The sequence below is a fragment of the Rutidosis leptorrhynchoides genome, chromosome 7 (genome assembly GCF_046630445.1).
Source record: "Rutidosis leptorrhynchoides isolate AG116_Rl617_1_P2 chromosome 7, CSIRO_AGI_Rlap_v1, whole genome shotgun sequence".
Classification (NCBI taxonomy): domain Eukaryota; kingdom Viridiplantae; phylum Streptophyta; class Magnoliopsida; order Asterales; family Asteraceae; genus Rutidosis; species Rutidosis leptorrhynchoides.
The window spans coordinates 94202649-94223272 of record NC_092339.1 but is presented as its reverse complement, the minus strand read 5'-3'; the positions used below and the strand labels follow the sequence as shown (position 1 = coordinate 94223272).

Here is a 20624-nt window from a genome sequence, read left to right as displayed (position 1 = left end):
TTTCTGTGCTTTTCCAACACACTACTCTTTATCATCAAACTTTCGACTGTTAAAGTCGTTTATAGTTTTTGCTGCTTCATCAGCATTTTTCCAAAATTCGGAGAACTAGTTTCGCAGTTTGGGGTGTTTTTCAGAAACTTCACATTCGAAGTATGTAAGTCTATAAGATAGACATTATATGTATATATATAACTGTTGGCGTAGAATTGCTGCGAAATTCGAAATACTGATTGCTAATTCCCGGTAGTTGGTATGGCAATTACCATTACAAGATGTGGATGAGTACATGATAGGGTTTCAATGAGTATAATGATTTTTCGGAAGGTCAGGGATCAATGAAGTTGTTGGTAAATTTACTGCTAATGTGGTGGAACATGAAAGGTTCCCCAGTAACAAGAACGTATATGTCAAGGTTATAATAAGGCTAATCTGAAAAGTCGTAGTTGACTGGTTGGAAGTGTGGTAAAACTGGATACTTTGAACAGGGATTGCAAGATTATTTTCGGTAATAACAATGCTAAAGGATCTTTCACAGTTTTGAAGTCAAAGTATAGCTTTGAAAAATGTAGAGATCTAAGAATGATGTCACTTGTTAAATCTTGACTTGGATTCTGTTCTGTAACTGAATTTGAATAAGAATGGTTGTTCAGATTTCTATGAACGAATGTATAGCGTTGTGAAAGTAGTGGGTATAGTCAATAATTTTTGAATCAAAATTGAAGAATGTACAGTGTAACATATTAATTGTGAACTTATATATTTTTCGGGTATTACCTACCAGTTAAAAATTTCACAAGTAATATTTTGTACAGAAGAATTTTACTACAGTCTTTATGAAAATATATGTATGAATATTTTCTTCAGATGTAATACAGATTTAATGAGTTAATATCGTATTAAGCTCATTTAATTTTCGGCTGGATTAGGAATGAATAATCTCTAAAATATTAAAGATTTCATAATCTTCGCGGAGTATTTCACTAATGTAATTAATACTTCGTTATTCAGTTTTATTGATATTTCCTCAGTGAATCATGTTGGTGCTTATAGAACTCTTGCTAACTTCGCAAAGTACGAATGATGTTTTCTGGAAAGTTTCAAGTACATCGAAAATGAAAGTGTAAAATCAATCATGTATTTGAATAATACACTTGATTTATTATGAAATGGAATCTATTAAGTCGAAGCAGAGATTATAGTTAACGATTGTTAAGTCATTAACGAAGGATGTATAGCATATTAGTAACATGAACTAACCGAGTAGTACCTACCAGTTATGATTCACATGTAATAGCTTAGTACGAAAAGATTCATTTTGATTTCAAATTTCACATATATATATATATATATATATATAATATACATATAATTTCTTCAGGGGAAATGAGTTAATACTTCATAACTCGTTGATACAATATATGCGTTGTTGATTTGTGATGATGTTGGTGATTATGGAACTGGTGGAAATCGTGATGTTATAGGTGCTGCTAGTGCTGACGATGCTGATAGTACTGACGTGCTGGTGATGCTGACGGTACTGTTGATGCTGCTTGTATAACAAGTATAGCTTGTAAATCACGCACTATTCCTGTCAGGGTTTCACTTTATTATTTCTATCCGCCCACTACTAATTTACAATATATATTCTCTAGAACTTTTAGAAACTACATATTCTCTGTAGAATATTTCTTCGATGAAGTTATGAATCAATACTTCATCGTTTGTTGTTGTTGATATTCCTTGGTATCTATAGGGCGTATGACGTTGATGCTCGTGGGACAGATTGTGAAGTTGAGGTTTGTGGTGCGGTTGTTGTTGTTGGTGGTAATGGTACTGTTGGTGTTGTTGTCGGTGGTACTGTTGATGCCGGTGATGCTGCTGGTGCTTGTAACCTTTGCACCATATTCTCCAAAGCCACTACCCGAGCACGAAGCTCGTTGACTTCTTCTATTACACCGGGATGATTGTTGGTTCGAACGAGCGGATGAATAAGATTTAGAATTTGAGATAGTATATTATCGTAACGAGATACTTTAGAAATGAGAGAGAAAATGGTGTCTCGAACAGGTTCGCCGGTAAGTGCTTCAGGTTCTTCGCCAAGAGGGGAATGTGGTGGATGGAAGGGATCACCTTCTTCTTGTCTCCAATGATTAAGTAGGCTACAAACCCATCCCCAATTCATCCAGAATAGGTGATGGCTGATTGGTTGATCCATTCCGGTTACACTGTCTTCGAAATTCAGGTGAATATCTATATCGGAATAGCTATCGGAGTTTAAGGAATTTAAACTAGATACGTGATCCATCTTGTATAATTAGGGAGATAATTTTTGATATGAATTAGATTATAGAATTTAGTTTGGTATTCTTCAATACATAATTTACATATGTATATATAATAACAAATTCCATAAATCACGGAGAAATTTTCGGAAGATGTCAGGAAAAGTTTACAGTAACGGATACGCTAAGATATGAATTTTTGTCTATACACTATTTATGCAATAAATGTAGGAAAACGTGTCTAGACTTAAGAATGATAAGCATGTAATTTCCGACAAGAAATGATAAGCATGTAATTTCCGACAAGAAATGATAAGCAAAACTTTTGACATGCAGACACGGTCGAAGTCCAGACTCACTAATGGTGTGGTTGTGTTTGTTTAGTTTTAGGCGTCTTGGTTGTTTCGGTTCAGTATTGTAATTCGGGTTCACATTTAACTTTCGGTACTTGTTTAGTTAGCACAACTTGGCTTGGAAGTAGATAGCGGGTGGGTGTTATTGTTTCTGCTTTCGAGCCTAATTTTAATTTTTAAAACATTGTATCTTTGTTCGGTTTAATCATCTTGTCTTTATTGAGTATTTTAGGGGAGAAAAAAACACGATAAAGGCGTAAACCTCATCAAAGGAGTGGAGTTCAAAAGCGCGGGACGAGCTCAACGATAAACGAAGCGACTCGGGCTTCTGGTTCCAAATAGTCAACTAACCAATGCGACGTCGTTTAATCCAATAACCTTAACACCGTTCATTTCTCACATAGATCCCGTAAATACCACCGGAAAAAATGGTGCACAGTGCATACGATTCACTCGAATTACTGAACAACTGCCCTACGAAGATCGACGCCGTTGAATCCTACGGTTCAAACCTACTCATCGCTTGCTCCGATGGATCTCTACGAATCTTCGGTCCAGAATCATCATCATCATCCGCCGCCGATCGATCTCCTCCGTCCGATCGTCAATCTCAAACCCTAGAATTGAAAAAGGAACCCTACGTGCTTGAACGAACTGTTAATGGATTTTCAAGGAGACCTATGTTAGCTATGGAGGTTTTAGGATCCAGAGAGCTTTTGCTTTCACTCTCTGAATCAATCGCGTTTCATAAACTTCCTAATTTTGAGACATTAGCTGTGATTACGAAAGCTAAAGGTGCTAATGCCTACTCGTGGGACGATCGCCGAGGGTTTTTATGCTTCGCAAGGCAAAAACGAGTTTGCATTTTTAGACATGATGGTAATTCATCCCTAATTTTAATTAAAATTAGGTTTAATTGTGAAATCAATTAGTTATAAACAAGTTTACTTTGATGTATAGGAGGGCGAGGATTTGTTGAGGTGAAAGAATTTGGTGTGCCTGATTATGTGAAGTCAATGTCATGGTGTGGTGAGAACATATGCCTAGGGATAAGAAGAGAATATATGATACTGAATGCTACGAATGGTGCGTTATCGGAGGTTTTTCCGTCTGGGAGGATTGCACCACCATTGGTGGTGTCTCTTCCATCTGGAGAACTTCTTTTGGGGAAGGTATTGTTTGTTCTTTCTATATTACGGTTTATTTGCTGTTATCGGTGAAATTTGTAGTGAAAGTTTGATAGGATTGTAGAACATTTGTGTTGCATTGAGGGTCAATTTTAAGTTAGTTGAGACATATCCTAGCATGGAATTGATTATGCTTTGTTTTAATGGCTAATTGGTTATGCTTTTGATCAGTGAAGGTAAGGATTAGAGTATTACATACCAGCATTGTGCTTGCTTCTCCCGTATATCTTAGTTACATATGACTTTCTTTCAATAATTAATTTTGGCAACAAAAAAAAAACACATGAATAGGCTCTTATAAAGTTGGAGACCTATTGGATGATATAAATACAATTTTTTGCTTTGACTAGCTTTCGAAGATGCCAAACCTTGTTGGGTAATGGACAGTGGTGAATCTAGGATGAAAACACAATGGGTCCCGGGATTTCTTTCCGAAACTAATTATATTTAAAGAGTATTTTGGTGGTTGTTTACCTTCAGAAAATCACAAATCTTAAAAATATATGGGTTTCCGTTGACAAATTTAGTAGTGTACAATTTGAAGAGTACTTTGTAACTAGCGGTGGGACCCCACCCGTTATAACATAGATGCGCTCCTGGTAATGGATGAATGGAGGTGATTTACATTAAACAACGATTTGTGGGTTGTTGCAAACATGTGAATCTAAGAATGATTTTTATTTTCCAAGTTTAAATAATAGTAAGAAAGTAGAGAGTAGGTTTTCTTCCCTTCTCCAGGTGTCATTCTAATAGTAAAATATGTACGTGCTCTAATATCTAAACACATGAACTTAAAAGACACTCGTGTATGCTTTATCAACCTCATTTTGTGTGTTTCAGGATAATATTGGAGTGCTAGTGGACCAAAATGGCAAACTACTTCAAGAAGGCAGGATTTGTTGGTCTGAGGCCCCATCAGTAGTTGTCATTCAAAAGCCTTATGCTACAGCACTTTTACCAAGACACATTGAGGTATCCTAACATTTAATCGCATCAATATGAGTTTATATATATAAATATGAGTGTATCTATATAAATATAATGCTTGGATATGTAGCACTTACACATCATTGCCAACTCGAGGTTTGCAGATACGGTCTTTACGAGTACCTTACCCATTGATACAAACGGTTGTTCTTCGTGACGTTCGTCATATTCACCAAGGAAAGAATGCAGTAATTGTTGCCCTAAATAATTCCATTTATGGATTATTCCCTGTTCCTCTTGGTGCACAGGTTCGGTTTAAATCCAGCAAAATAGTTTGGATTGCGATCTTATATAGAATCAGTTACTTTGTATTATATATTTGAAATTTTATTCCAGATATGATAAATATGCATGGCATTTGGTATAGAAAATTACATTTTTTCATAAATATAAATTCACTTGAACAATATGCAAAGTTAAGATCATATGAGGCAGATACCCTCATGATCTTTACCGAGCAATCGAGTTGATTTACTGGTTCAAAGTTCTGAAACCTTTTATAACCACAGTTTTAAACCACAATGTATATATAGTTATATCTATTCAACTAACTGTCAACATATTGTGTGTTAGTGTAGATCGTTCAATTAACTGCTTCTGGAAATTTTGAAGAAGCCCTTGCATTATGTAAATTACTTCCACCAGAAGATTCAAGCCTTCGAGCATCAAAGGAGCAGTCAATTCATATAAGGTAAAATGTTGTGTGTAATTTCATTATGTACCCTTACTGAATGTACAAACTTACCTATTATGTTTGCATCTTATAGGTGCGTGTCATAGTTGTGCTCAATAGTTTTTTTTTTTTTTTTTTTTTTTTTTTTTTTTTTTTTTTAAATTTTTTTTTAAATTTTTTATTTATTTAATCCTTATCAATGATTCTATTTAGTTGGTAAAGTTATACTTGATGAGCTTTTATTGTCTTTGATTCTTATTATCCTGGTATAAAATCTACAAATATTAAATCATGTGAAACATTAAACATATTTGTTTAATAATACAATGTTTCCTATTACAGATATGCACACTATCTGTTTGATAATGGGAGTTATGAGGAGGCAATGGATCACTTTATTGCATCACAAGTAGAAATAACATACGTGCTCTCTTTATATCCATCAATTGTTATTCCAAAGTCAACTTCAATGGCTGAACCAGATAAATTTCTGGATGTGAGTGGGGACGCATATTTATCACGAGAGTCGTCTGGTTTATCAGATGAAATGGATTCATCATCACCTTCTCATCAAATGGAATATGATGAGAATTCAGTTCTTGAGTCCAAGAAAATGTCATATAACACATTAATGGCGTTGGTCAAGTTCTTACAGAAGAAAAGAAATGGTATAATTGGTAAGGCGGCTGCTGAGGGAACCGAGGAGGTTGTTTCAGATGCTGTTGGGCGAAGTTTTGTTGCTTATGAAAGTAACCGTGCCAAGAGATCAAACAAGGTAATTAGCAACTTTTTTTTTCAGATTAGTTAACAGTTGATTTTATGTATCGAATTTGTGTTAATATTCGAGGATCGACAATATTGGGCTGTTATATCGATTTGTTTTAGTTTTTTTTCTTCTTTCTGAATATGTATTATGAGAGTATGAGACCTTAAGAAGTCCAATAATATAGGAGGAAAACTAGAAAATCAGGCTCCTTAACTTGTGAGGGTTGGGAGGGGAGTATTTATCTGTAATATAATTAGAATTATAATAGCTTATTTGTTTAAGGGTGCGTTTGATAAAACTAAATGATTTAGCGCTGAATAGTTCAGAATCTGAATGATTCAAAGCCTCTGAATAAAGCTTGTTCTGAATGAAAATAAGCTGTTTGATAATCATTTTGAATTAGCAATATTAATTGGCTAAAATTACCTTAATAACGTGTTACATGAATAAAAAAAAAAATATTCAATATTCGTGTTGGTTAAGTGTTTGGCTATGATTTGAGGAGAATATCACTAAAAGTTTAGGCTCTTAATGGTTAAGAAAGTGTTTTAGCTCTGAATGGTTCAACACTGAATTCTGAACCATTCAGCACCATATGTCATTCAGATGCCAAAAACAAACGCAATTCAGATGCCAGAAACAAACGCATTGAATGCTGAATGGTTCAGCATTCAGCGCTGAATCATTCCATTAAGAGGCAAACAAACGCACCCTAAATTGATTATTGAAATAAAGTAAGAAGCGTTTTGTATCTGTGGTTAACTTATAAGTAAGGTCCTTATATGTAAATGTTGAATTTATTCCAACGATGTTTCACTATACGAAGGTAGTTGATTTGTTGGGTCAAAACGTGTAAGTTGGCAGGGACACGCTAACCCTGTGTGCCGTAGCACCCACCAATCCCACCCCGAAAGAGACCTGTGCCGGCAAAGTACCTCCTCCCAGTACCCACAGTGACGGCAAGGCGATTTTTACCCCAGCTAGCTAGACCCCCGAAACACTTCACAAATTTCCCCCCGGAGGGAGAAATAATTCCATGCGGGGCGCCCAGACTGAGAATCGAACTTGCGCCTTTCTTGGGTCAAAGCTTCCCCCACTGTGGGCCCAGGGATCAAAGGCATCGGGTACCACTGAGCTATAAGCTCGTTGGTTAGTTGATTTGTTAGATTTAGTATAATGGGCAATAGAAAGATTTAGGGAGTATTCAAATTTTTTTTTTCCTATCGATAATGCGATGTTAGATAATTAAGCTGAAGATACGCAGTAATATAAAATATTTAGGTGGTCTTGTTTTGATTGATATATTACCTTAGACTTTTAGTATATAATTATAAGTTCAAATCATGACCATTTATTTCCTAGCGACCATGATATCATATTTACCTTTTTTTTTTGTTGTAAATTTTTTTATCATTTGAAGTTGACTATCTATTATTTCTACAGGGAAGAGTCAACATATCCCTCGACTCTGGTGCTAGAGAGTTGGCATTAATACTGGACACTGCACTTCTCCAGGCCCTTCTTTTAACTGGACAGTCTATTGCTGTTTTAGATTTACTAAAAGGTCTCAATTATTGCGATGTCCAAATATGCGAGGAGATATTAGGAAATGGAAACCACTATTTATGTTTGTTAGAGCTTTACAAATACAACTCGTTGCATCGTGAAGCTCTTAAACTTCTTCATCGCTTGGTTGAGGAGTCAAAATCAGACGAACCTAAAATTCAGCTCTCCCAAAAGTTCACGCCCGAAATGATTATTGAATATCTTAAAGTAAGTTATTTTATTTAAACTTAATATGTCCTATTTACATAACTATCTTGACCCATTTACTGGCTGAATCAGCATATATTTATCTTTAAAGGGTCAAATAGGTATAACAATATATATAGTTAATGAATAAAATCTCCAAGTCAATCAACTAATAAGTTATATTGAAAAATCATTGTAATATTGAACACAGTTTTTTATATAAATATGTACAAAATGTTGGACAGAAAAGGTTTCGGGTCAATCCAACCCGACCTAAACGAAAAAGTACTCATTTAGATCCGAAATTGTTTAACCCGTTGACCAACTTACAAGTTTTTCCACTTCTAGTATCAATATTTACATGTTGTGCAATACTTGTGATTTGCTTAGAATAAGGGCATGTATTTCAGACATGTTATGTTGTTATGCAGCCTCTATGTGGGATTGACCCTATGATTGTCCTAGAATTCTCGATGCTTGTTCTCGAAAGTTGTCCCACACAAACCATCGAACTCTTCCTGTCGGGAAACATTGCTGCAGATTTGGTTAATTCGTATTTAAAACAGCATGCTCCCAGCATGCAATCTACATACTTAGAGTTGATGCTTTCAATGAACGAAAATGGCATCTCTGGCAACTTGCAGAATGAAATGGTATACCTTTATGTTCTTCACTAAGTTTTTTATTTATGTGTTCATGTTATGCTCGAAACAATGAGAACTCTGAAAAAATGTCTAATCTTTAACATGTATCGTTTACAATTAAAGTTGTGGGAAGTTAACCTATTTGCAATTATTACAAAATATCAAGCAAAATGGTATTAGTTTTGCTAATATTGCATTACTCCATCTGGTCCAAATAGATGCAAGGCTTTGTGTACCACAATCAGTATCACCTATATATTGTAGTGATTGTTAGTGGGTAATTTGACACCGAATATTAAATAAAATATTCTGTTTTTTCGGATAACCCAAATTTGAAAGTGCCGCGTGTTCTTTTGAGACTGAAGATGTACTAAAATATATAATCTTCAAAATTCACAACAAAAGGCATAATTTAGGGTATGTTTGGCAAAACTAGCTAGTAGCTTTTAGGTGGTAGCTGTTAGCTTTTTAGATATATTTTGGTGTTTGACAGAGACCTAGAGTAGCTGAATCTATTAAATAAATAGTAAATTGACATAAAGCTAAACGCTACTTTAGTAGCTTTTAGCTTTTTTTCCCTCTATCTAAAAGCTTTAAGCTCCTTTAACCAAACGTTTTTATTAAATATGAGCTTTTTCATAAAAGTTAAAAGCAAAACGCTCCTGAAAGCTCCGAGCCAAACATAACCTTATAGTGTCTTTGAGTATGTCACTATTGTAACGGGGAAAACTCTACTTATCTGACAACTAAAAATGTTTCTTTTGTTACACTTTGGCACCTTGCCTTTCAAAAAATAAATGAATAAATAATGTTTGTTTTGTAGATGCAAATATATCTGTCAGAAGTGCTTGAATGGTATGCTGATCTAACTGCTCAAAACAAATGGGATGAGAAAGCTTATACCCCAACAAGGAAAAAGCTTTTGTCTGCATTGGAGGGTATTTCAGGTTACGCACCAGAGCTTCTGTTGAAACGACTTCCAACTGATGCTCTGTTTGAGGAACGAGCACTTTTATTAGGGAAAATGAACCAACACGAACTTGCATTGTCCATATATATTCATAAGGTATCATATATCATAGAAACAGGTAGAAAGTTTAATCCATATACATGTGAACATGTCAATTTGAGTTAATATTTGTGTATTCAACAGGTAAAATAAATTAATTAACAAGACGAATAGTTAAAAGTTGCCCACAATGTGTTTTTACTGTATTATACATTTACACCCTTGAATAGAAGAGAGAGTGTATCCCTGCAGTGATATAACTATTGCAAAAATATATGAAATACCTTTTATGTTATATTAAAATTTTAAATCTGTGACGAGTGTTTTAAGAGTCAACCTACCATAAGAACCTCGTTTTGACCCAGTAACTAACCGCCTTTCTCATTTTGCTACATTTATAACTCATATATAGTTCAAATCTCCTGCAAAGTTTTGTTTTTTAATTAGTTTATATATTGAACTGATAAAGATTCTTTTGGGTTTTATATATGCTCTTCATTTTACTGATGTATGTGAAAATATGTTTGTATTCCAGCTTCATGTTCCAGACCTGGCACTGTCCTATTGTGACCGGGTGTACGATTCAGGACTTCATCAACAACCTGCAAAAGTTACTGGCAACATATACCTCACGTTACTCCAAATCTATTTGAATCCACAAAAAACAACTAAAAATATTGAAAAGAGAATAGATAAGTTAGTATCATCTCCTAATAACAAAGTTGGTTGGACATCTCTTAAAGGTAAAGGAAAAGGGTTCGGTAAGAAAATTGCAGATATTGAAGGTGCAGAAGATTCTAGATTTATTCCAAGTGGCACAGATAGTGGGAAAAGTGATGGTGATGGTGATTATGATGGGGATGAAGAAACGGTTTCCAATATCATGCTTGATGACGTCTTGAATGTTTTGAGCCAAAGGTGGGACCGGGTTAATGGATCACAAGCTTTAAAGCTCTTGCCCAAAGAGACTAAGCTACAGGTTCGATTAACCCTTTGCTTTCTGTTATGCTTAGAGATTCATTTTAGTCTCGAGTATGTTTGGAAAAATGGGTGGGTTGGGTAACGGTAAAAAGGGGAAACACTTTAATATAGGTCAAAACAACTTGTGTTAGGTTGATACATCCAAAAAGTTTGTTATATTGACAAGAGTAACCAATAGTCCTTGCGGTCGTCCCTGTGGTTTTAATGATATTACACCAATCGTCCTTATCTTTCAGAAATTACACTGATCATCCCTGGATTACCTGAAAGTGTATGTTGATGGTCCCTCTTATTAATGCACAATTTGATAAGAGTGGTTAATGTAATTGTTAACAATAACATCTTTTTTTTTTTTAGGTTAAAATAACTTAGAAGGTTTCATGAAGCAAGAATGGGTGATAATGAACGTTTTAGATCTACCTATGTGTGTGTGTGTCTTTAGTTATATTAATCTTATTAAACTCTTAATAACTTGGAAGGTTTCATGAAGCAAGTTTCTTATTGCTTGAAACGTATATTTTGAACGAGACAATAATGAACTATTAATCATAGAGCCCGTTCTTAATACATGACGAGACAATAATGAACTACTAATCTTATTAGATACTAGATTCTGTGTGTGTCTTTAGTCTTTGACATCACACAAGTATATTTTGTTTTGAGTATATTTTTGGTATTTTTATGGTCAGAACTTGCTTCCGTTTCTTGGACCTCTGCTCAAAAAGACGAGTGAAGCTCACCGGAACTTTTCAGTTATTAAGAGTCTGAGAGAATGTGGAAACCTCCAGGTATGTAACACGATCTTGAAAACGGGACTCCATTGCTCACTTTTGTGAAGTTCGTTCAAATAAGCATAGGCTGTTATTAATTACTCATTTTTTGCGAAGTTTATTTAAATTACATAATTGCCTATTATGATTATGATCACCAAAATAAGTTGATGTTATATATTTTAATCTTCAAGTTTCATCTATTATATTGGGGGAGTGATTCTCACACTCTTTTCTAATCCATTCACACTTTTGGGTTTAAATGTGACTAATTTATCCCTTAATAATTTACACCATCAACCCTCTAACTCTTTCTACTTAAGGGTATTATAGTTTTATTTAAATAAAAAGTGTGGATGGATAAAAAAGGGTGTGGGGGTGTGAGGATCACTCCCCCATTATCTTGAGTTTGATGATGGTAACCACAGGGAACTAATTGATGTCTTCAATTATATACAATCGACAGGCTAAAGATGAACTGTACAGCCAAAGAAAAGCATATGTGAAAATCACTGGGGATAGCATGTGTTCCCTTTGCAACAAGAAGATCGGAACCAGTGTTTTTGCTGTATATCCTAACGGAAACACAATTGTGCATTTTGTTTGCTTTCGGGACTCCCAAAATATGAAGGCCACCGGAAAAGGTTCCGCCCTTCGCAGAAGATAGAATATATATTTGGTAACATAAGATCAATACCTGCAAAACGAGCCTTCAAATACATATTGATTATATGCTGCCGAATTACCACCTCACAAATCTCAGGGTGATATTTACGATCTCTTTTCAACTGGCAATGTTGTATTTGCTCAATGAGGTAGTTATAGAGTTGCCCAGTTTTTTCTTCAGATTTAATTGCAAGAGCAGAAATGTAGTGTGTAAAGCTTGTCTTGTTGTAAAGTTGCCTTTTTGGTGAAGGTTAATTATAATTTATGAGTGAGAGTGACTGAGTCGTGGTGTGGAGGATTTGAATTTAATCAGTTTTCACGTCTATTTAAATTTGTATATTTCGAGGATTTGAATTTAATCAGTTTTCACGTCTATTTAAATTTGTATATTTCTAAAAAAAATGTATTAATATTATCTCTATTTATGTTAATATTACTCCGTACTAATTATTTATATTTTTATTGTTTGCATGATGAAGTCACACATTTGAGACGTGGTCAAAAAGAAAATTCACAATTTTGAGACTTGTATATTCTATCATTACAAGACCCTTCTATCTTTGATCAATACATAAATAGGGTGTGATCTTAGTCGCACAATTATCTTTTGGTATTGGTTTGGTTTTATTAATTGTTCGGTTTGGTTTAAAATTTTAGAATCAAAATTACCTTTTAATTGATATAAAAAAGAGAGCAAATGATCGTGATGCTATACTCACCAGGAGCTTAGGACAGCCAAGTATTAACTACACTTACTTTTGTGTTTGATTTGTGCAATGCCTTAAATGAAATTTAGGGCTTAGTTTCATCGTGATACTCACCAATGTAGCAAGCACACGTGGCAGACGTGCTGAAGTTCCGTTAATTGTAGTCTTTTGAGATCTTTTCAGTTTAAGTTTCTGTTTTTTCGAAAAAAAATAAAAAATAAGTACACTCCTAATAACGCAAGAACCATTATTGAATTATGGCAATGTGCATTATTAGCAAAGTCAACAATCATTAACACAAATAGGCTAATAAGTTAGCTTCTGTTTTGAATATATTGTCTGCAAAAACGTAATTGTATTGCAGTTTGGAAGACCCGTGGATATTTAATCAAGGATCACAAAGTGATAATTGAGGTTTCTACAGTTGTATACACAGGTTTGACCAGATAAAATTTGGGAGAATAGGAAAAACATTACTATCATTGGCATTCGAAAATTTGATGATTTTCATAAGGCAATTTAATCATCCATGCACCAAAGTACAGTTTACACAAAGCAGTGGCTGGAACATTATAATTTAGTGAAAACATTTTTAGTTTGTAACAATATAATTCCGAAGAAAAAAAAAAAAAAAAAAAAAACTCAACTCTACTAGCCATAATACCCAATAATATGGGCTTCAGATGAACAAGTCAAATTTACATGTGAAAGTAATGAAACTTTGTTTTGTACAAATAGATGTAAAAAGAAAACACAAGGACTCTAATCTAACAGGCTCTTTGTTAAGTTTTTAACAGTTCTTTCTGAACTTCTTCGAGGGGTAATTAATCCAGAAGATTAAATTTACCGGGTTTTACTTGTATAAGTAATTGTTGGATGATCACATGGACAAAGGCAATAGCAATCTTCTATCCTTTTTTCTTGCAATTGTCTGCCTCGAAATCCTTAAGCGTATAGGAATTAATATACCGAGGCAAATTATGGCAAAGGAGAGCCAGAAATGTCGGAAGTAGATGGTCATGTAAGATGATGTAACACACAAAACAAATAGTGTGGCCCACAGGATTGCCACAGCAACATCAGCCCTACATTGTTTATACAAATAGTGATTAGAATACTTCTATACAATATATCAATTGATGTGAACAAGATAAAAATAAAGAAGGGAAAAGAAATAAAAATATTGAAAAACAGGTATGACACTAACTGACTAACTGAAATGTCAACTTAGATCAGTTTCTACTACCCAACCATGTGCCATATACAAACTGTGGCCTTTTAAGTTAACAAATATAGATCTAAAGCATTTTTTCCAGTTTGATTAGCAAAAGAAAGAAAAAAGAAACTGCTTTGGTTTGATAAGGTTTTTGGAAAATCACCTAAAACTGAACAAAATAGGGCATGTTTTTATCATTCCCGGATCAGTTGTTTGGTCAATTAAATAAAAGATTAATTTTTCCCACCTCTGTCTCACACCTCATCTACCAATCTGAATACATTTTGTCCATTTAGATGTCACATTGACTTAGGTTGTATGCTGTTTTGTAGCACTCGCGCAACCAAATTTGTTTGTTGCTGCTTTGTATGTCCACAAAATAAAGTTCCACTACAAAAGAGTCTAAACACTTAATCAACAACTTCCCCTGTTTGCATGAGTAGGTGCCTCAACCACGCCCGCTTTCCTGAGTGGCCACTGAGTTGCCCTATGAAGCACACCACCCGGGTTCAATTCCTGGCTATGCCAAATTGTTCAGAAAGGGAGTGTGACCAGAGGGTGCGCATAATGCGCAATTCACCAGGTACCAGGTCTCGCGCTCAGGGGGCTTAATTACCCAAGGTTTTACCTTCTATGGGGGAGCCAATGTGCTTGTTCATGGGAGTTTCCTTACTACCAAAAAAAAAAAAAAAAAAAACAACGCGTAGGTGCCTCAATGCTTTTTCATTAGATTTCATAAAGAATTGTGCATTTTGTGCTTCTTTGGAAAGAACTTAAAACAACATTTAATTCAATCGAAAATTATGATATGACATCTACATTAGATAGCATTTCTCAATGATCCTAAGCATTTAAACTAGAACTCACAGTATCACATAGACATAATCTTACTCGATTGATATAACATACATCATCCCCACTCAGAATATGTTAATAATCACTACTTATTAAGAATGATTAACTCTTGCTAGTTGCTACTATTTTTTCAAAGGTAAGGCCCTAAAGTTGTAGCCTATGGGGATTGAACTTGGGTCTCCACAAAATATTCTCAAGTCTTAACCACCGGTAGCTAGTTTGATACTTCTCTGTAAACACGGTGTGATTGTATGTACTGTAATGTATCTTAGGATTTATAGCTAAGTCCCAAATTTAAGAAAACATCTCGAATAAAGCTCTCAATAAATAGTATCCCAACCACAATGTACACCATTTAACTAAGCAAAGTTCCATATTTTTTTCTTATAATTATTACAATTCGAAGTCATACTAACTAGTTCCAAGTAGTTGACAAAAACTAATCAGATTAAAAGAAGCAAGTGACAATTAAACGTAATAGAACTAATAATACAGATGAATGTAGAAACAACCTAACCATCTCAGTATGCAATTGTCTAATTACATCTAAATTTCAACAACTATAGTATAGGGCAAAAGATACATACATACAAATACAATATGAATATAAATGCTCAATTTAAGAGATAAAAAGTAGTATACCAGGTGGATAAATTAGGTTTAGGAGAGAAGATAACGAGAGGAGACCACTTGTGTTGAGATCGGATCTGGCTGTCTCTCAGTTGCTCTACCAGTTTTGAACGAGTTATCATAATAATACACCGATCGGAGATAAGATTCACTCTCTTATCTTCGAAAACCCTAAACCTGAATTGAAACCCTAAATCTCAAAATACGAATAAATCCTTAATAATTAATAACTGTCAGTTGAGGTCCTATTGGTGATCGATAGATAATCTACAACTGAATATGCGGTGGCCGGAGCGGCTTCAGAGATTCAGATATTGGACGGATAGTTTTGCTGGTGCCGGAAACCCAAGAATAACGGAGGGCAAAGTAAGAGCTTACTCAGTTCGATCTGCCAGCGTGTTAATTTACTTTTTTTTTTTTCCCTCTTTGTATGTTCAATAAACATAAAAATAAAAAAAATTGTAGCTGAAAACATATTCTAGTGTATTTGAACTAAACTAAATTCACCCGAAGTGTTTGAGAAAATAGGTAAAGATTGTTGTTGTAAATTAACTAAACTGTACATTAATCATAATTTTTTTAGTAATTATATTTATACCAAAAGGTAATAGTGTAATGTTAATAATAAATGTTAGAGCATACTTTTAAGCTTGTTGTGAAGTTTTATTTTTAAACTCTACTAGTGGGCAATGCCCGTGCGTTGCACGTAGTTAGTTACGTGTGTTGCACAGTTAACACATATTTTCGATACTCGTATTCTAAATTGCTAAAGGTTGGAGATGTACAACTTTACGTTTTAAAATCGAATTTGGTAAGATTCATTCGATCAAGGGAGTGGTACCTCATGTTTGAGGCATTTTATGTGATCACAATAAAATATGCTCTCATACATTGTAGTATTAACCCAACAATATAAAAGAGGAATATTTAAAAGCAAAGACTTATTATATGACAATTTTTGAGTTTTATAATACCTATACACTTTTATACTTTTATGTAGATTGTTAAAAGTTTTATTGTAAACATTATTTTTGTGTCTTTGGCTATGATCATTTTGATCTTGATCTATTTTGTCAGTTGATCTCTTTCAAAATCTCATTATTGCTTTACATGGCATGCAATGCGTGTCTATGAATGTGATACAAATCTCATCCGAGTATTTACATGCCATGTATGAAATTTAATAAATATATAAATTGTTTCATGAAGCTACAGTTGTTTACGCATGTCTATGATAAAAAGTAATGAGGAATCAACAATAGATATTTACCTTTTGTCATATGAAAAGTTAATGAAAATGAAGTTGCAAATGTGAACAAAATATATATCAATGTTTAGAGCAACCCAAGACACTAGGCTTATCAAGATTCTCGACATCTCGAACCATTACTAACCATATGCAAACCGACGACTAAGTTAATGGACATTATATATTTGTTGGCTCGTGTGGATCTCTAATAAAAATAAAAATAATTAATAGCATAAAAATCAACATGACGAGTGATTTTTTATCTATCATTTAAAATATCTATTTGATTCCAGGTTATATTCCATTTAAAAAACTTAATTAAAGATAAATTATTAAATATTAAAGAAAAAATTAATATACAAAATGAGTTATAAAATATTAGTTGTTGTGTGGATCTCTAATCCTAGTATTATTTTATCTTCTTAGTTTTATTTGTTGCTCCCTTTGCAACGAAGTGTAGATATATTGTTGTAATTGTTCATCCTTCGTGGTCGTGTTTTTAGTTTATCGGGTGGTTCATCCTTTGTAAGAATCCTCGAGCGTGTTGTATCTTTTCGTGTTTTAATATAATCCTTGCCTTTCAAAAAAAATTATATATTTGTTGTGAACATTTCAAATGTAACTCATGAATTAATAGTAGTGAAGATTCTTTTATTTTTGTGCATTTAATTTAGAATTTATTTTAATTCTTCACTTGCTTATCTTTGCATGAGAGATGGACTTATTCCTTTTAGTTATCTACAATAAAGTATTTTATCCAATGTTGTTATTCTTAAATATTTAGTTATGTTTTGTTAAACTTTTTTACTGTGATAATTATACTTCAAATATATACTATATTGAAGGTAAATCACAACTAATATTTTATAACTCATTTTATATATTAATTTTTTCTTTAATATTTAATAATTTATCTTTAATTATGTTTTTTAAATGGAATATAACCTGGAATCAAATAGACATTTTAAATGAAAGATAAAAAATCACTCGTCATGTTGACTTTTATGCTATTAATTATTTTTATTATTATTATTTTAATGCATTATTTTATCCGTTTTCTCTTTACAATCATAAAATTTATGTTACAATATATTTTTTTTTATCTTGTTTCGCCATTAACATGCATGCGTGTTGTGTTAATAAAACTCAATCTAAATGGAATGTAAAAAAATATTCAAATGAAAGGTCAATAATTAAACATGATTTAACAATGAAAATATGCACACAAATAATGTGTACACTGATAAATGTTGATTCTCATAAAGAGTTAAAAAATAGGATACGTTTAAATGATGAATTAAACATATCTCTAATGTTATTGTAATATATGAACAATTGAAAATGATTCTCCATTTGAATATTAAAATTATAATTACCACTAAATACCACCATTGAATTTCATAACAATTGCCCAAAATCATTCCACCTAAATGATAGTCACCTACAAAAAGTATCAGGGGCGGATCTGTACTCTATTCAGTGGTGGCACATGACACCACTGAATTATGCAATCTAGTGGAAAAAAATTTAGGCTTTCTACTAGTGACACCAGTGGAAATGTTGAGTGACCCACATGGACGACTACTTCAGGCATTAAAAAAAGAAGGCCATCAAAAATAAAGCTTGAATTTTTTTTATTTTTTTTTTCCGATAAAAATTGGGTAAGTTGCAGGGAAGGGAAGATGAGTAGAGAAGAAGGGGTGAAAGAAATAGGAAGGAGATAATCGATAAAGTGAGATAGATAGTAAAAAAAGTTAATTTAACTTGTACAGTACAAATAGGTTATGCTTCAATCTTATTTTTTGCACAATTTAACGAAAATCGAATCTGTTGACTTTTGAAGTATAAATTATTAATTTATTTTTCAAATTTAATTCCTTCCTTAACATTAGTTGCTAAGTTATTTAAAATTAAATAATAACTTTTTCCATTTTTTTTTATCTTAAATGAGGATAATATATATACTCCGTATATGTTTTAATTTATTTCAAACTATAAGTTTCTAAGTTATTATAGACGGAGTATATTTTTAAAAAAAGGTTAATTTATATTTATCTAAAACTTGGATCTTTTTCTATCATCAACTAACTTGGTATAGAATTATTTAATTTATTATAGCAGAATTAGTTATTGAAGGATTTCAGACCCTTTCCAGTCGAAGAGTAACAAAGATTTTTGACTCAACTAATAACTAATTAATACGGAGTATATCATTTTTAATCGTAAACGTGAAACTTAAATCGTTATTTTTAATCGTGATTTAAGATATTTGACTCAACTAACTATTTAAGTTAGAAAATGGCAGATGTGCTAAACATAGGTGGGTAAACAAGAAGAAGGGGAGAAGTGAACAAGCTAATAAAATCTTCATAGAATTTAAACTTTTTAGAAAAAATTTCGCCCCCTTTTTTCGAACTTTTAACAAGTGATACCACTAGCTTTTATTCCTAGATCCGCCACTGAAAAGTATCATATAAAAAATAATATAAACATATACATTAATCTAAATAATATACAGTTAATCATTGAAAAAAATACACAATTTGATAGAGAGATCTGGGTATAAAAATACCAAATAAAATGGACTTTTGTTTCATCTCGAAATCAAATGCTTACCATGATTTTTCAGCCAAAAACATAAATATGTCGATCAATTTTTATTTAATCATGTGAAGTCCATCCAACACTATTACTAAAGTCTACCCATTCACGTTCATACATTTTCAATGATTTTCAACTCTCTGCAACTCCTTTCCAAACATAATTAGCAACCTTCCATACGAATTTGATGTTGTGTGCTACGACTTATACCCCATATTATATAGTAAACATCTCCACAATCTCACATTATGAGATTTTATTATGTAACTTAAATTTAAATTTAATTTACTGTAACTGATTTTTAATGCCAATTATTAATGAAATGATAGTGAACCGATTGATTTATATTTTAGTAACTTATCATGGATAAAAATTAAATTAACTTTTTAAGCTCGTGAATTGAATTAAGACTCGATATAAATTAAAAAAATTTACATTTTTTGGATGACTAATCATAATTACACCCAAGAACTCAATAGAAATAAATAAATAAGAGTAAAGTAATTTTTCTTTTACTATTTTACCATTATTTAATATATAGGAGTAAATCAAATTTATGACACTTGGAGTCATTATATATATATATATATATATATATATATATATATATATATATATATATATATATATATATATATATATATATATATATATATATATATAATTTTAAGTAAACTCTACTTTTTTTTACCAAACAAAGCTTAAAATCATAATCTCTTTAGAATCATAAACTACTTTTATAAACTTCTATAAGCTCTATTTTAGTGTCATCTAAACACACCCATGTTTATTTTTAATTAACTTTAATTTTGATTAGGAATACAAATACAATGTAGAATTCTAGACTCGCTTCCCTTTTCCTCTTGTTACGACAATGATTCATTTTTGAGATTTTCCGTTACGTTTCGACTTGTGCTGCTTTTGTTCCTCCCGAACGCTACCTCTTTGTCGGGTCTGGATTCACGGTGATGTGGATCTACTAACGTACTGTGGCTCGTGAGATTCAATGATACTTTTATGTATCCATTTGTTAGTTTCAACCGCGACGGCCACATGCATACTTTGGTCTGGTTCACCCCTCTAAATTGTTTTATGTTGGTTTTTTATGGTTTTATGATTGCGAATTTTCGGTTTGTTAGGGTGACTCTTTGTTCAGTTTTATTTGCGGATTTGTGATCATCAGTGCTTTTTGGATGCAACCAGTTTTTTGGTTGTTTTCGGGCTTTCAAAGACGTTTCAGCGCATTTTCTAGTTGGGTTTTAGGGTAGTTTCAATTGTACATTCATGAGGTTGTGT

At 32.9% G+C, this 20624-nt stretch overlaps 1 protein-coding gene and 1 long non-coding RNA gene across 2 annotated transcripts; one reads left to right on the top strand and one right to left on the bottom strand.

Annotated features, from left to right (window-relative positions):
• The first annotated feature begins 2821 nt into the window (after window positions 1-2821).
• On the top strand, window positions 2822-12413 carry LOC139856871 (vacuolar sorting protein 39-like). The gene is made up of 12 exons (XM_071845579.1): window positions 2822-3514; window positions 3596-3807; window positions 4663-4794; window positions 4914-5057; window positions 5388-5500; window positions 5825-6257; window positions 7692-8021; window positions 8432-8653; window positions 9468-9710; window positions 10189-10632; window positions 11324-11422; window positions 11871-12413. The coding sequence occupies exons 1-12, from the start codon at window positions 3064-3066 to the stop codon at window positions 12069-12071; spliced, it is 3024 nt and encodes a 1007-aa protein (XP_071701680.1). The 5' UTR covers window positions 2822-3063; the 3' UTR covers window positions 12072-12413.
• A 909-nt stretch (window positions 12414-13322) lies between these two features.
• LOC139858346 (uncharacterized) lies at window positions 13323-15886 on the bottom strand. Its single transcript, XR_011762904.1, has 2 exons — window positions 15491-15886; window positions 13323-13862 (listed from the first exon to the last, which is right to left on the bottom strand). It is a non-coding gene; the product is annotated as an uncharacterized lncRNA (long non-coding RNA).
• Window positions 15887-20624: the final 4738 nt, after the last annotated feature.